This window comes from Amphiura filiformis, chromosome 1 (genome assembly GCF_039555335.1).
Source record: "Amphiura filiformis chromosome 1, Afil_fr2py, whole genome shotgun sequence".
Classification (NCBI taxonomy): domain Eukaryota; kingdom Metazoa; phylum Echinodermata; class Ophiuroidea; order Amphilepidida; family Amphiuridae; genus Amphiura; species Amphiura filiformis.
Window position 1 is genome coordinate 91,594,222 of NC_092628.1, and position 18,460 is coordinate 91,612,681.

The 18,460-nt window shown below is 33.7% G+C and overlaps 1 protein-coding gene across 1 annotated transcript in view; it reads left to right on the plus strand.

Annotated features, from left to right (window-relative positions):
* LOC140157520 (uncharacterized) overlaps positions 1-10,594 on the plus strand; it is a 28,890-nt gene extending 18,296 nt beyond the window's left edge. The window contains exons 5-6 of the mRNA XM_072180747.1: positions 6,141-6,258; positions 8,921-10,594. Coding sequence (XP_072036848.1) covers positions 6,141-6,258; positions 8,921-9,558 — 756 coding nt within the window. The 3' untranslated portion in view covers positions 9,559-10,594. The remainder of the gene's footprint in view (positions 1-6,140; positions 6,259-8,920) is intronic.
* Positions 10,595-18,460: the final 7,866 nt, after the last annotated feature.

The following is an 18,460-nucleotide window of genomic DNA, read 5'->3' on the forward strand; positions in this document are numbered from 1 at the left end:
TTGAAGATGCGTAAATGAGTGTGTAACGTAGCTCACAGTAACATAGTTCACTGGTTTTAATGTTTTTAATGTGATTTGCGAGCGTTAGAACGTTATGTCGGTTAATTCTAATATAAATGGGGTTCGACCACTGGTAGCTTTCACATATTATTAGGAAGTGCATGTAATACAAGTGCATACTATAGAATCCTGGTAACGTAGCTCACCAATCTTAACATGGTCGGTCGAAATTTCAATGTTTACAACATTTCTATGCCAAAAATGCTACAGCATCACAATTTTTACTGTGATTTTTAAAACCTATGAGTGTTTCCTTTCAAAAACCGCAAATTACATTGATACCTCTGTTTTACTTCTTTCCAATAACGTGTGTTAAAAAGGGGTAACGTAGCTCACAGCGTTTAACTTTTGGTGGAAAGTGCAATTTATTTTAGAATTACATAAAGACGTTTTAATCACTAAAAAATAATGTTGATAAACAATATGATGGTGCGTTATCTAATTAAAAAACAACAAATATGTAAAGAAATCGCATTTATTCAAAGAAAATATTCAGGGTTAGATGTGACACTTGAGCAGTGGAAACGCATTTTTAGCAATTTTTGAGCCTTTGCAAGGGTTAATCAGGCTGAAAGCATTTAAAGTATGGAAAACTATATATGTCCGTGTAGATCTCGTTGAGTTCTACCAGAAAAACTACATATTTGATGCCCTAAATGCTCGACAAAGTGTTTGTGGACCAAAGAATGGAAAAAAGGCTATTGGCATCGGATTTTGTAGAATGAGCGATATGCCAAATACTGCGAATATGTAGTACAGTAGAAATCAACACTTATTGTTTTATAAAATGAGTCCCATCCTGGCCATATATCTGGTTACATAAGCAGATTTGTGACATAGATAGGATAATTAGTTCTAGTTTCATTTTTTAGTCAAGGAAGTTGCTGGTATGAAACTAACGTAAAGAGGTTTTTGTTCTAGATCTGTATCGCTAGATAACATTATATATCGGGTCATATTATTTGCCTTTAATATTTTAATATTTAAATATGTAGAATGTAAAGAGCATACAAAACTGAAAGTGTCATTGCATGTATGTGTAACTAAATTAACTAATGTACACTGCGCCAAAAAAGTATCCTTACACTTGCATGAGAAATCCAAATTTTGAAACTGAACCATATTTGGGTATATTTATTTGTTTAATAGATGCACTATCTAATCTGGCACATTATGACACCTCATTCAATCCAATGTGACTTCAAGAAGCAAAGTTACAAGCATTTGATTAGATGAAGGTCCAGTTTTAAAAGTGACAAACTGGCCTATTCAAAACTCCATGGACTAGACATCTGGTTTGAAGGTGGTGAATGGCTAATTTATGTGTGCCTTTAATTTAAAACAAAAGGAACAAAAGAAAAATGAAACAAAAGAACTGGCAAAGAAAATGAAAGTTATGAAAAGTACAGAGAAGTAAAAACTGAAATAAAGACTGCTTTAAATAACGCTTCATTGAAGAAACTGTGTTGTCTCTTTGTTGCGATTGTTGGAATCTTTTTGTGCCTTATAGGCCAGTTTGTCACTTTTAAAACTGGACCTCTGTCTAATCAAATGCTTGTAACTTTGCTTCTTGAAGTCACATTGGATTGAATAAATTTACCCAAATATGGTTCAGTTTCAAAATTTGGATTTCTCATCCAAGTGTAAGGATACTTTTTTGGCACAGTGTACATTAGTTAATTTTAGTTACACATACATGCAATGACACTTTCAGTTTTGTATGCTCTTTACATTCTACATAATATTAAAATATTAAAATATGGATGGGTAGTTTTTTTAGTAATTTTAATGGGTCCACTTTCAAATTGTCAAAGTCATCTCCCTATCCAAACCAAACTTGATAACCCAGTGTGAAATATAGAGCCTGTCTGTACGTCTGAGCAGGGGCGTAGCCAGCTTTTTTGGTCGGGGAGAGGGGGCAAAATAAAATTTCGGGGGCACAGAGACAAAAAAAATTACAGTTGCATAATACAATACATACGAGTTTTAGTAGTTTCTTTTCAGAGGGGCACTTTTTCCTTTCATTTTTTGTCAGGGGGGGACACTGCCACTGCCCCCCGCTGGCTACGCTACTGCATCTGAGATGGGCTACTTTGTCTTCGTACGTGCTATTTTCCTATCCAGCCCATCCAACTGAAGCCCTGAAATGTTGCCACTGTATGTAACTAGTAGTGGAATTACAGACCACCGAAATACCAGGACAAAATTGACAAAATTTGTGATATTTATCTTGCGTTTAGCCTTTTTAGGCCACTTTATTTTGACCCATTTCAACATTAAAATTGTAAATTTTCACACACACATCCGGGCTGATTTTGCAATTTTGCCCACCTTAGAAATTTTGTCCATAGACACTAAAACAGCGCCCGAGCTCCGATACATCAAAGCCAAAGTTACACATAAAATATAATGGATAAGTTACTTTCAGGCTGGACAGGTTACTTTCAGGAGCAGTCTGTCCATCAGACGAGTTGCTTTTTGGCTGAATTTTACACATTGGATAACCCTATTCTCTTCTCTCTCTTCATACAAATCTACTTCAATCTATTATCAACTCTATTGGATTTGTGTAGTCCATTAGCTCAGGGTAGTGGGTGTGTTCCATCTGCATTTTTGCTGGTACCTTTTTGCTCAGTTTTGTTTCCTGCCTGCTTGTTTTCCCCAAACCCCTTCTGAGTTGATATGTGATTCCAAACTTGTAACTTCCTGCATTAATTTTTTTTGTATAATTATGGTTATTATTAATTTTGATTGCAATTTGGTACTTCGGCTGGTCTGTCCATATATTAATATATATGTTTTTACTTTCTTTAATGTCCTATGTCAAATAATTGGGTTATTGATTTTGTTGTTTAAGGGATGGGGTATGAACGTTTGGACAGTATTTATTTTGGGACATTAGAGCACATCAGACATATCGAATTGCATTCTGAATACAAAGAATGTCATTCTGATATCAAATAATTTTGCTTTTTGAAATTAGCAATTTAATACACATTTTATGGCAAATCATTAAAAATTGATATTTTTGATATTTAACAGTACTTGAAGTAAACTTTATAAATCTGATGATTTATACTTAAAGTGTATGTAGGTGGGATGAAAAGCCGACGATCAATTGAAAATTTTGACCTTTCAGATTGAAGATATGGATTTTTTTCCCAAAACACCAACAAAAAATAGGTCTTTTTGGGAAAAAAATCCATATTTTCAATATGAAAGGTCAAAATTTTCAATTGACCGTCGGCTTTTCCTCCCTACTACATACACTTTAAGAATATATCATTAGATTTATATAATTTACTTTGAGGACTGTTATATATCAAAAATTTGAAAAATATCAAATTTGTAATTTGTCATAAAATTTGTATTATATTGTGATTTTCACAAATGAAAATTATTTGATATCAGAAAGACATGCTTCAGTATTCAGAATGCAATTCGATAGGTCTGAGGTGCTCTCATGTCCCCCAAAAAATACTGTCGAAACGCAATAAACGCTCATTTTAGATCCCTTAAGTTCACTGTCACGGTTTTGATATGTTCAAGTTAAAAGGCTATTAAGTGTAGCTTTTGATATTTTTAAATGCCTGCGTATAATTTGGCGTGTAAAGTGCCCATAGGCTGCTTGCACTGGGTGCTATATCTCTTTAGTTTTATTATTATTATTATTACAAGCATCTCATGCTATAATGATGTTCCTACTGTAAATCATTGTGTTCATTTTGTAAGTGATACAGATTAGCTAACTTGCAAATATTTTATTTTCCTATCATAGACCTTAAACTTTAAAAAATGCATCAATTTTGCACAAATTATATTGTGCAAGAATGATGGTTCCTTTTCCATTTGTGAGTGCCGTGAATATAGTTTGCTATGCAGTATTCTCTCATGTTGAACATCAGTGCCATGAATATAGTTTGCTCTGCCTGCAGTATTCCCTCGTATGAATTCAATCAAAGGCCTGTCTTTGATTCAATGGTTTTTTATATTGTATGCTATCTACTGAAGATAGCACATCTATTTTGTCATTGTTGATCTGGACATACTGCAGTAATAGGAAATTGATTGGAAACATCTCAATATTTCCCATCCAGTTACTTATTTATGTTGTTTATTTATTTTTTAAATTCCATTAAATTAACATTTTGTGCTGTGAAAATAGTTTGCTGTACAGTACTCTTTCATATGAGTTCAATCAAAGATGTTCAATGCATGTTGAACATATGGAAAGGTTTCTATACAAAAACGATTCTCTTATAATCCATCATGCGCACAGTTTCCACCTCGATACACCTGAGCACACATTTTCGTCCAAGAGCTTCCATTTGGTTGAGTGCATAGCAATGTAAGAGTTGTGGAGCTTCTAGCTGAAAAATTGGCCTCTTTGATTGTTTTTTGTCGAAACCTCAAGTGTTCCCTTCATCCAATCAGAATTTTTGTTATATCAAATGAAAGCTAGTATCACTTCCCCCTAAAAACGCTTTTCGTCACTAGGTCAACAGATAACGCAATTCAATGTTATAGCGAGGCGAATGTGGAAAATCTGTTAAACTACCTATCCGAGCACATTTTTTGACCAAAATGAAGGTTTTAAAAGTCAAAACCTTAAGTGTTCCTTACAATTTTTTTCATATTTTATGTCATTAAATGAAAAGGCACATTTATGTCGTCCATATACTAGCGTCACTAGAATGAGCAATGGTCAATTCTCTTTAAATATTTGCAAATCTTGTGCAAAAAGTTACTATTTTCTCCTGTTTTGTCATACAATTCAATGAACTATGACTTAAAAAAAGAGCGCTTACAAATTGATATGGGTCTTTAATTCAATGGTTTCGTTTTAACATAATACAATGTGCTATATACTGAAGATATCACATCTATTTTGTCATTGTTGATCTGGCCATATTGTGCAGTAATAAGAAATTGATTGAAAACATCTCAATATTTCCCCTACCGTTACTTATTTCTTTGTTTGTTGAACATTTTGTGCTGTGAAAATAGTTTGTACAGCACTGTTTCATTTGAGTTCAATCAAAGATGTTCAATACATGTTGAAGGTTTTTAATTCAATGGTTTTGACGTGTACAAACAATGTGCTATCTACTGAAGATAGCAGATCTATTTTGTCATTGCTGATCTGGCCATATTGTGCAGTAATAGGAAATTGATTGAAGGATAGAAAACATCTCAGTATTTCCCCTCCTGGTTTTTATTTGTTCTCTTTGTTTATATTTTTAATTCCATTAAATTAAGATAATGTACAGGGCTGTATTAGAAAAATGTTGTAAGTGTCCAACACTAAGGTGACAGAAAAACTATGCTGATTTTTTTGTGTTTTGAGGTGTTTTTTTTTCTTCTTTTTCTGCTGTATGCATCATGCATGTAAAATTAGCTGCTTTTTTTTAAAGATGCTAGCAAAATAAGGGAACAAAATTGTGATTTTTTTTTTTACATATTTTAAATATTTTCGAGAGTTTAGAACCAAAAATGCATGACCTGACCGAATGACCATGACTTGAAAAGTCTGCCTGTCGCTCAATACAAGGTTTTTTTGTGTCGCCTAATAGTGAAATTTGTGAACATTTTGTAATGAAACACTGTATCATCTCATCTAATTAGTAAATGGTAGGAATAGATTGTAACATGAGAAGAACTAGGAGTGATTTATGGCAATATAGGCAGACATAATCACTGATGTGGATGTATCATGGGAATAAGGAGCAGACTATCATGACTGATGTGAATGAATTGTAAAATAAATTCAGGCAATACATCTGATTTGGCATATTATGTGGGAGATTATTTTGACATTTGACCTGCAATAGCCATCATGGTCACTGTGACTTGAACCAGGGATTTGACAGTGTTAATGACAATTAGTACCAAAAAATGTAAAAATAAAGTTTCCTCAGTGGCAACAACATTCCATTTTCTAGGTTTTCCACTTCTACATCAGTGGTGTAGCCAGAATTTTTTCTGGCTTACGATGGGTCCAGGCTCAAGCTAAATGCTCACGACAGGCTAAGAAGCAGATGAAGACTAAGACACTGTGTTTTTTTGTATGTTTGTTTTAGTGTGATACAATTGTAGAGGAACATGAGGATGCCATTGAGGCGTGGTTCCGAGGAGATCAAGAGAAAACACTGATAAATTATCTGTGTGCAGAGAGAGTACTCAGCAGAGAAGAAGCAGGTAATATACTAATATTTCTTTCTTAGTTATTCAGTAGAACACATGGATCCTGGGTTTGTCTTTGGGAAGTCAATTTGTACTGACTGAGGCTTTTTACGATACAATATGTATTGCATTACAAAGGAGATGGATTAACCTCCAAACTGTATTGTTATGTAATATACGTTTAGTACCTTGCAAGAAGGTATTTAGGTCCCGGGTTTCGGTACAAACAGACATCTAGTAAAGAACCCAGGATCCACGTATTGGCATAGTTCCTTGCAAAGTGCTATCTTAGGGTTTCCGATGGTACTGCATCAAGTTTAGATGGAGGTCAGGTAGCCTAATTGAGTGATATTGAGTGGCTAGTACCAAGAAGTAAGGTGCTATATAAGCATCATAATTATTATAAGATTGCCATCACTTGAAATCCTTTACATATGTAGACTATAAACATTATGAAATGGGGTACATAGGAAAATATATCTAGTTGTATCCTCAAAGGTTGACATATTCAGAGCTGTTCTTGAGCAGAGGATCAACAGGTAAAGATTAAAATGACAGGTATTCCATCAAAGTGTCCAATCACACAGATGAATCAATAACCTTGCAGGATTTAACCAATACTAGCTGTATCTGAACTCAAAATGTTGACATTTTCAACATAATAATGATAGCCTTAGAGAGGTGAAGAAACTTTCTAAATAAATAATTGAATATAGTTTGGAGGCAACAAACTGATTATTCTTGGTATTTTCACATTTAATGTAAATTGAGGTTTAAAAATATATGTCCTTTATATTGTATAAACATGTAAAATGAAAGATGTTTGACCCCCAATACTTATTGTGCTTTGTTTTCAGACGGTGAGTGGTATCCTATTATATTTGCAGAATTAGCTAAGTTGATTCAAATCATTCCACTGGTTATAACTCATTTTCATGCATTATTTTTTGGTAGTTCATTTTTGACATTTTCCATATTTAGGCAGTTTTTAACATCAAATTAGTTAGCATGTACGTGTGATGTGATCTGTGAAAACCATACATGTTACATTATCCTATTTTGTTTTATAAATATAATACTGGGCTAAAACTCAACTATTTATTGCTCAAAACTTTTGAAGTCACATGTAAAAAATAAAAACAGTTCTAAAAAGAGTTATAAATTTTCATGTTTTTTTGTCTACAAAACTCAAAAATTAAAAATGTCACAGATCACGTCACATATTAGAAATTGAGAATATGGAAAAAATATATCAGATAAGTTACCATATTAGAAAATTTAAATATGGAAAATTAAGAAAAAAGAAAAAAAGAGAATGCATGGTTAGGTTATGATAAGAATGAATGATTGAAACAGGTATGACTGTATGAAGAGAGCTTTATTATTAGAGAGCTTTGTTAAATATGTTGTAGTGTGTTCTTCTGTCATGGAACTTGTGTAAAAGTAATGAGAATAATCATCATAATCATGATTGAAATAGTCTTCAAGACAATTATAAATGAATGGTGAAAGTTTATAGAGAATAAAGAGTGAGAAGTAAAAAGAAGAAAGGATTTTACATGGCATGCACATATAAAGCCACGTGTAAGAGTTGGATGCATTGGATAATTCCTACTTGTAAACTGATTATTCACAGCTAAATTTGGAATGCATTTTCTTCCAAAATGGCATTTTATCAAATCTAAATTTGGTGTTTTTTCTGCATGATGAACAGAGCTATTGATTCAAATACTGATGTAAAGCTGTCTATAGGAAGATTGTATTTCCCAATCATTGATTTAAATACCAAAAAAGAAACGACATGGAATTTATTAGTTTGTTGCAGGGAATAAATCAAGAAGTGATGATTCTCGGATGACTATCTTGCACTGTAGTGTAAATCTATGAAGCATGATCTGATCCATGCAGGCCAAAGTCACACATATTTAATTTGAAATACAGGTGGAAAGCAAAGCAAAATATATGACACTTTTGAATTTGTCACACACTCTGAAGAGAGATGGGTTTTCAGCATTGTAAGGCTTACTTCATGGGCAATATAATTTTGTTATAATGATGATATCATGATAACTTAATTTTTGTTATTGCTGACTCTGGCCTTTGTAGATTAGATCATATCACATGTTTTGTGCTTGTGATTTAGTTTCTATATTGTGTTGTTTATTCATTGTATGAGAATTCAGATATAAGAAGGTGAAAAACACCCTAAAAATGCATGCATGTTTTTGCCCCTTATTTCCACAAATTGGCCAAATATGTAATGATCATTATGTAATTTCATTATATTTATTAAAGCAATAATGTGTGATAGATTTGTATATATTGTTGGTTTTCACTATCAGATATGCCCTCTTTCAATATTGGGCCAAACAAATGAGGTAAAATAGAGAAATCGCTATTTCAGTCCAGTACCTATATCATCTACTATATCAATGCACTGGTAAATAAAAACCCAGTTATATTATTAAAAAAACCTTTTTTTCTATAATGGAAGCATTTCAGGCTCAGTCTTTCACAGGGTATTTTAATACATCATTGGGTATTACAATTGTGCATAAAGTATAAATTCAAGAAAAAATTGAGGGTTTCGCTGTGAGCAAATCACACATTATAGCATTTAAGGTTTTTATCTAATCATGCATAATCTTTATTGTTTTCTTCTGTTTTCCCAATGTAGAGTGTTTACAAGAAGAATGGACTGGTGTAGAGAAAGTTGAACACAATACAGAAAACAAAGAGGAAAATGAAACATCGGAAGACAGTGCTGATGAAGAAGATGGAGAAGGAGAAGAAGATCCAGCAAAGAAAAAACAAGCAGATTTGGATAAACAGAAAGTCCAGAAAGAAATTGAAAGACAGGCAAAACAACAACAAAATCAAGAAGAGCGTGGCAAGGAAAGAGAACGGGAACAAGAACGAGATAGGAGGAAGAGAGAAAGGGAAATAGAACGAAGAAAGCGGGAGAGAGAAGACAAGGATGGCGACAGAAAGATGAGACGTGAACAGGATGACAAGAGGAAAGTACAACGTGAGATTGAAAGACAAGCTGAAAGGGAGAAGGTAATGAGGGAACGATATGGGGATGATTATTATGATAAGAGGATGAAGGATAGGGAAAGGGACAGGGAAAGGGAAAGGAGGAGGAGAAGGGGAGGACGAGATTATGAACATGATTATGATAGGTATATGGATGATGAACTTGAGGACATGCGTCGAGGGCATCATTTTGACGCTGATGAGTATGTGGATCGGATCATGGATAGAGAAAGGCGGGAAAGAGAAGACAGAATGAAAAGATATAGGAATGAACTCTAAATTAATGAACGTAAAGTATAATTATTTAGGGTTATAAAGCAATTTCTAATTTCTTTTTGGGGTAAAATACATCAACTGGGATTTATATTTGATGTGGGCCTCATCATGAATGATCACTCATTTCGTAATTCATTTTGAAATTAATTCCATTTTAAGAGAAGTCATTTAAATTAAAGAAGAGTACATGTGAATATCATTTAATGATTATGAGGGTAAATCAGTGATGTCACATTATTCATCAAACCATATTATAAATGAAAAATATCAACTTGTTTAACATATCATTTTATCAGTACTGTTCTTAAGATTCAGTACTGTTCTGCATGTTAGATTTAAAAGCATAATCTTGCAACCAGTATTAACTATTTTTTCATCAGCAGACCTCTAGACAAAAGGCAGGTTTTAGAGGAATGGAAATAAAAAAGATTAGGTAATCCAAGTAATGATAATTGTTATGCAGATTAAACCAATAATGAAAATACATTGACTGAAATTGGGACAAAGTGCAAGTTAAATAAAAAAAAAAGAAGCAAAACTTATCATGACTAAGGTTTGGCTTGCTAGCTAGAAATAAATATTTTGTAACTATATCGAGCTGAAATTAATGGTTTTCTATACCTGTATGCAACCATAAGAATAATATGTTTTTCAAAGAGAAATTTTCTTAATTTGCCCAAACTCTGAAGCTTAAAATTGCTGGTTGTCATAGTAATATAAGCACAAGAACTGCCACGGGTCTAGTCCCTACTTGAACACGTGGCACTAGTGAGAGCTGTCTGACCTGCTAGTAAATGCTGCAGTTGGCGACTTGTATTTTCAATTGAAAATGCAATTACAATTGCGAACATAAACTAAAAGTCTTGGAATATTGCTGTTGAGGCACAAATTTCAGCTGATTTCACTATATTTTGTTTCACTTATCCATTTAAATCACAGAAAAAAAAAGATTTTTATGCTGTTTATTATTTTATTTTATTATCATTATTTTAATATTTCTCAATGTACAAATGTAGAAAATACTTAATATTTCACAAATCAAAATCAAACTTGTCATTTAGGTTCACAGAATTTTGTTTTTCCCATAAAAGTAGCCAATTTTAAGGTAAAGTTCATCATATCGCTTATAGAGCGTTTGTTATACAAAATTGTGATTTTTTTTTTCCTGTGTGTGTACCAAATTTCCAGGTAAACACGATGATCACTTTGCTTGTATAGCTCTTGATAGACATGCCTGGGTATTCTGAATAATTTGTTGCTTGGGCTTTTAAAGGCAATATATGCTACCAGTACAATGTGTTGCCAGGGCAACCAATATTGCTTTGATCCATCTGACAACCATAGTATTTAAATATTGTTGTATAGACTATTGGGTAAGTAATTTATTTGGACGTGGATGCAGCCAAATTGTACTTCTATGGTTTAATGGTAAATATTAAAATAAGAACTTCAAAAATGGTACAAATATATAAAATCAGTTGAGATATTGACAGGCCAAGGTCAAGTTATAGCAAATGGTTTGGTAATGCATATTGACAAGCCACAGGTCATTTGTGCTATGTGCTGATATATTTTGAAATCACATTTCTGTATAAAAATGGTTTTATTAAAGTTGTATTTAATGTAGTGTGGAAAAATAGGTAGCATGGTAATACATCAAAATTGTATGGTGCAAGAAAAATTGAATTTTAATCAAATTATTGTATGCTGTAAATATAACAGTGAATACCTTGAGAGAATCTATTATTGATCAGGTTTTATAGCTATGCAATCACCAGAATAACCTATTGTAAAATAATTTTCAAAATGTTTTTGTAAAATAATTAGCATTGGCCAGAATACTTACAGTAATTATGAATATTAATTAAATGGGGCATGCATTTTATGAATGAAATTTAAGTGGTTCCCATTATGCTAATTGAAGTATAAAATAACCACACAGTCATAGTGACAGGTTTGTGCAACAAACAGTATGACCAAACCTACACTTAATGACCAAACATTGTGTATTTTAAAAGATGGAATTTTATCTGTCTAACAAAGTTTCTATTTGGATGTAAACAGAAAAGCTATTTGCTATTTTAATTATTATTATACGCTTATGTACAAAAAGAGGTATATATATATAATAAATTGAGCTCCCACACTGTGCCGAGTTCTAGTAATAATTATATCAGAGGTGATATATCCAGATGCCTAACACAATGCTATCTCAATGCTGTTTATATTCTAGAAAGATACTATAATTTATTACACAGTTTATGAAAAATATTAATGTACTATGAAAATTATTTTGTACTATAAGTATGTGTTAAATTGCATGCATGATTTAACAAAACAAATGGTTTTTTTGTCATATAAATCCTTACGGTGGAAACCACCTTAAAATGATGTATATTTAGTCAGATGTGTGAGATATATTGCTCTAAACTCAGATAAATGAAATTACAAACATTTAAATACTTTACAAAGGTAGGTGCGGAAGTCAAATGCAAACACATGCAAGTTTTATTGTTTATAATAGTAATGGACTATTTCAGTTGAAATCCATACACCCCCTCCGGGCACCCCCTGTGGAAGACATGACCTTAATCGCCACACAGGGCGTGTGAATTTGAAATGGGGTCACCCATTCAGGTAACCCCTTTTGAAATTTACAACCCCGTGTGGAAGATTATGGTCATGTCTGTCATAGGTGGGTGCTTGATTGTGATGCATTCTGGGAAAATGAGATGGAACTGGCTCCTTATAATTATGTTATTGGTACTGCATGCTCAATGGAAAGGTGTTTTGTTCTGTAATCCAGCCATGGCACAAAATTGATTTTCAAGATTACACACAAAGATTGTGAGGTTGTATTGTGTGTGATTCTTTCATTTGAAGCAGACAGAACACTTGTATATGTAGGTATACAGCCCCATCTAATTTTGCTGATGGTCACAATCATCAAATAGATGTGTATAATTTGCAATTATTTTTTATTTTTTCACATTGATGTATTTTATCTATATAAAGGTGGCGTGTGAATCGGTGATCAAATTGTCCTAAATGTGCCTATAATTATGTATGTTAATGATTTACTAGACTTGAATGTATTTTAATGACTTTTTGTCATTGCACTGTAATGAATTGCACTAAATGTGCCTATAATTATATATTTTAATGATTTAATTGACTTGAATGTACTGTAATGACTTTTTGTCATTGCAACATTATGAATTGCACATTCTCCTGGTGTAATCAGTTATGTAACTGGGTGAATAAAGAGCAGGCCCGTAGCCAGGATTTTTTTGTGGTTGCAGATTTTCCAAATACTAGTCCTTTTCAAGAGAAATCTTCATTCTGGCCAAAAGCAGTTTACCCCCTCTACAATAGACCTATGACACATAACGCGCCCGTTATGTGACCTATGACACATAACATGCCCTGTTACCCCCTCTACAATAGATTTTTGGAGCCTATATATTTTAGACAAATTTCACAGAAAGTTCATGATTTACAGTATATTTATCTAGAATTGTGACATTTTGGGCCAATTTTCTTATATTTTACAAAGCAGACCTTTTGCCAATTTTGGGGTGGGGCCTATGGGCCTGGTCTATAGATTAATCAGTACCAAAAAGGTGGGCCTTTAATAACATTGCAGATTGATACTGAGCCATATATGTAGATGCAAATGCAACATGCACAGAAAATGTGTGACATATGGGTATGTAACAGAAGTAGTGTGCGGTTCCTATTTTGTGTTGATTAAACTATGGTATGGGCTATCAAAGAACATGTAAGGTGTGCAATGATTACATTAATGTTGAGTCAAGTGAAATTGTATTATTTGTCAAGAAAATGTGTCTTTCAGAGGATGTTATGTATATCATCATGTTAGTTCAACAAGTTATTATTATTATCGTTTTATTTTATTTTATTTTTGTAATATCTTGGAGGCATTTTAAAGTGAAACCTCTGGACAAACAGCAGCTCTTGGTGGTCTTTATGCAGACAACATCACCTTAATTATATGTGAAATTGACTAAAGAATGAATTACTTCAGCTTTTAGGTTAGAGAATATGTGTATTGTGTTTGTCTGTGAAAGAAGTTTGTGCAATGGAATTTTCACTTCAATATATAAATTGTATGGTGTTATAAAAAATGGTGATGTTTAAATTTTATCATAGGTGTTTTGTATGAAATTTTGTAGAATTAGTCTTAAGAATTAGTATTGTCTTCAAGATTGAATGATCATGAGAATAGTAGCTTTTATAATTATAAAGTCAGTTCACCTTGAGTATATTAGTTTTGCTTCATTCAGGCAGTTGAAGAAAAAGAGAGGTAAAACTATTCCAGTTGAAATCCACACACTCCCTATGGCATACATTACCTTAAGGGGGTACTAAACCCCTCGATAAATTTGTGTCTATTTTTGCATTTTTCTCAAAAACTACTAACACACTGGTAACAAAAGTTATGTATATTATAGGGGCAAGGAATCCAGTTACTACACTGGAAATTCAGTGACCCCAAGACAAGCGGTTCGTTATTTATGATGTAGTGATTCAGTGTAGTAATTGGATTCCTTGCCCCTATAATATACATAACTTTTGTTAAAAAAAGAGAGGTAAAACTATTCCAGTTGAAATTCATACACTCCCTATGGAATACATTACCTTAAGGGGGTACTACACCCCTCGATAAATTTGTGTCTATTTTTGCATTTTTCTCAAAAACTACTAACACACTGGTAACAAAGTTATGTATATTATAGGGGCAAGAATCCAGTTACTACACTGGAAATTCAGTGACCCCAAGACAAGCGGTTAGTTATTTATGATAAGAAATAAGGTACCGCTAGGATGTACCTCATTTCCTATCATATTTACTGAACCGCTTGTCTTGAGTCACTGAAATTTCAGTGTAGTAATTGGATTCCTTGCCCCAATAATATACATAACTTTTGTTACCAGTGTGTTATTATTTTTGAGAAAAAAGGCAAAAATAGTCAAAATTTACCACACAGGGTGTAGTACCCTTAATCTCTCACACAGTAAGTGTGAATTTCAAATGGGTTTACTGGATGGGTGACTCCATTTGTAGTCTGAAGACATGTCTTCCATAGGAGGTATATGGATTTTAACTGGAATAGCCCATTGCCAACATACATGTGTTGACTTGGATGTCAGACATACACACAAAGGTGGCATGTTGTTATACACACAGGTGTATGTGTAATTGTATGTGTCACTGCCCTGAGGAAGCAAAGAAGCACTGTATGAACAATTAGAAATCATAATATCAACCAATGTGCAGATTGATACATATCATGTAAATATAAGGCATATTAATGACTGCATATGAAATATGCAGACAAAATACAACTATGTATGAAATACATAATATGTAATGTACTATCGCAAAATAATTACTAGCATACTATAGGAAGATTACATTATTGCAAAACTTTTAGAGCAAAAAATGGTCAAATAAATTAATTAAGATTTTATATATCTAACATTGGTGGCTCACTTCCATGAGCAGTGTGAAACCCTTTGATTGCAAACCCTTTGATGGCACATATCTGTGGTGTATAGACGACTTGACATGGGTGCTCAGGGCACATGCATTTTAAATCGCCCACCACATTTCATATAGTACAAGAAAGCCGTTGAACAGTGTAGCGGTTCGTTCAAGCATATTGATAGATCAGTTCTTCACCTTTGTTGATTAACAGTGATGTCAATTAGTGATCTATACTTATTCCCGTTGAAATCATTACACCCCTTCATGAATTGTAGAAAACATGACCTTAATCTTCTACACAGGGAGTGTGAATTTCAAATGTGGTTACCTGAGTAGGTGACTCCATTTGAAATCTTCACCCCCTGTGTAGATTTACGTCACATCTTCCATAAGAGGTGTATCAATTTCAACTGGAATAACGCAATGTTTGAGCATTCAACATCATATCAAGGGGCAGATTAAGGCATAATTTGTTGAGAATATTCAAAGTACTATCTTTTTATATTTATTGAACGTTTTAGGTGAGAATTTACTAATAAACTCATATCAGGGAACAGCAAGATCAAAATCTGTTTGGATTAAAACATTTTTATATAAAATTAAAGATCTACAGATGTAGTTAAAATAAATTAAGTTATTATTTCATTGTGTATCTAGATCTAGTGATGATCATATTATAGTCACTCCCAACCAATAAGAGGCGGCTTCAAAACTTGACCACCGGTTGATGGCGGTTAAATGACGTTCCATTGTTTAAAACAACAGAAACCAGCTCCAACCGGATGGAACTGGCGGGCAACCTGCAGTTGAGTTTTGAAGCCATCCCTGAGCTGATATGAGTTTGATTGATATGTGCTTGTCCTATGTGTTTTGAAACTAGATTTATTTGACATGACATGTGCATTAAATGCAAAATGTCTTTAAAGCTGTTTAATAGGATGTTTAACTGAAAATAGCAGTTGATATAGAAAGACTGTTCTTTATGTGATGCTATCTGATACAACCAGGCCATGAGATATGGGCATAGAAATGGACCCACAGCTAACAAATACATGCAAGTATAATAAGTTTCCTCGACAGGAATTTCTAATAAGCAAGTTACAGTATTTCTATGAGTACATCATAGGTTATCACAATACCAGTGCAGCCAGGCCCTGTGTGAGTGGTCAAGCCTTTCCATCTGACAAAGGCTTGATGACCACTCACAGGTACTGGCTGCACTGTTTTTGTAATAACTGACAGCATACTCGTAGAAATACTATAATTTATCACAACTTTGCCAAAATAGTGACTTTGCAAATTCACACTAGACTCAAGTTTTAAAATGACTTCCTTTTCCCAGGTTGTATCAGATATATTTTGCATATGTGACATCACAATTTAGGATCAGCAGTCATTGGGATTATCTTTGCACTTAGTAATAGTATTAGTGTTATTACAGAAAATCAGCTCTTAAGAAATAATTATATTTCAATGATGTTAGCTATATTTTGTTCCACCTTGAGTTTGGTAGTGATCTCTGCTAAACGTTAAATGCTAAAACGCTTCATTTCCTTGCAGGCTTGCACCACAAGTGTGCTGACAATTATACCCTTGCATGCATGTGTATACGCTGGCAAAGTGACGTAGTTAATCAGATTAAGTACCATAGCAATAGATGAATACAATTTTGACTATATTGCCCCGCACTACAACGTTCATGCGGTACCGATGCATTGAACCATAGATGTCAAAGAAATGCTAATCACTTGCATTTGTAAGATTAGCCTCTTTGAAAAGAGCAGTATTGTATTCAATCTATAATATGATTGAAGATAGGTGATGAGTGCATCCTGCTTGTAGTGCAGAGCAATCTATTCAAAAATTGTATTCATCTATTGCTATGGTAGTTAATCCGATTATGACGTCACTTCGCCAGCGTATATGCTTTGTGGGATTAGGTTAATGCAGAGAAGATATCTTACCCTTCCCAGAATCCTTTGCAACATGAGACATCACCTCATTAGATGAGACTCCTATTTACTTTGTACATGTTCCCTTTGTTTCATGTTGAGAATAGACTGACTGCAGATGGGTTAATAGTCACCTTTTGTCACTATCGAACCATAGATTGCAAATCAGTACAGGAAACTGAAATGGAAGAAATGCATTGTGGGAAGTGTAAGATATGTTTTCTGAGGTTAATGCACACAATCCAATGCTGTGATCAGCAAAATATGCACCTACATCACTACCTACCTGGAGGTGAAATAAAAGTATGGCTTTACCGTTGTATCAAGTTGTTTATTTTCATATTCAGATTTTATGTTACTATATACAAATCTTTGGTGCTTTCTTTTGTTCATAAGAATAATTATGCAAGCCTTATGCAGGTTTCTTGCTGCATTGCATGCTGCAGCGGCAAGCCAGTTTTGGCAGGGGCATTAGAGTGGGGCTCCCTGTTATTCCCTGGGGTCATTCTCAAGAATCATTATTCAAATGGGTTAATGATGTAAGGTTACTTTCTGAAAGGGTTAAATTATTCATCGGGTTTAAAATTATAAAGGATCATGTATTAAAACACTAAACTGAACAAATATACAGTAAAAATTGGCCATGATGACATGTAACAAAACTCCTATACCATGATGCATTCCACTGTTCTTAAATAATAATCAAAAGTATTTGATATTTTTTCAGTAAAAACAACAACAAAGTTGTATTTCTCTATTAAAGTACTATATTTGATCTTTTCAGCACCCCGTGTGGACCTTGTAAATTTACACCTGTTTAAAGTGCCCCGTGCTCATCTGATGTTGTGGATATCATGCTCATTCAAGAAACACATAAAAAGGGTAGTTTTCACAGGCAAGGGCTTACATCGTTTAGGGTGTCAAAAATCTGGAAACAAGGGTATGTTTGACAGAAACTCAAATAAGATAGGGTTAATATTTGCACTTGCATGAAACATCAAAAAATAGCGAAATAACAATCGTTTTCCACTATTTTGGGTAGTAAAACATTACCAAAATACAAGTTTAGGGTATTATGGAGGAGCGAGTTGGCGCAGTGGTTATTCTCTTGCCTTGGAGTCCCGGGTTCAAGTCCTGGCAGTGCCAAAGGACTGTATGATACTTGTTTTTTACCAATCCATGCTCGCTCTCCCACGTTTTCTCTGGGATCTCCAGTTTCCTCCTGCTTTCAAAATTGGTGAATAGTTGTTTGGTTATCAAAAACTTCCTTCACCCAATGGAATTTGAGGAGCTTCACATATAATTGGTGGATGTTACAATCTAAGTGCGGATCAGTTTGTGCTGGGTTCAGCTGCAACCATCCTAGTTGATGTGATCTGATTCTGATGATTCACCAGTGGCAAAATTACAACGCTTTTAAACCTCTGTAAAAATGTGCTCT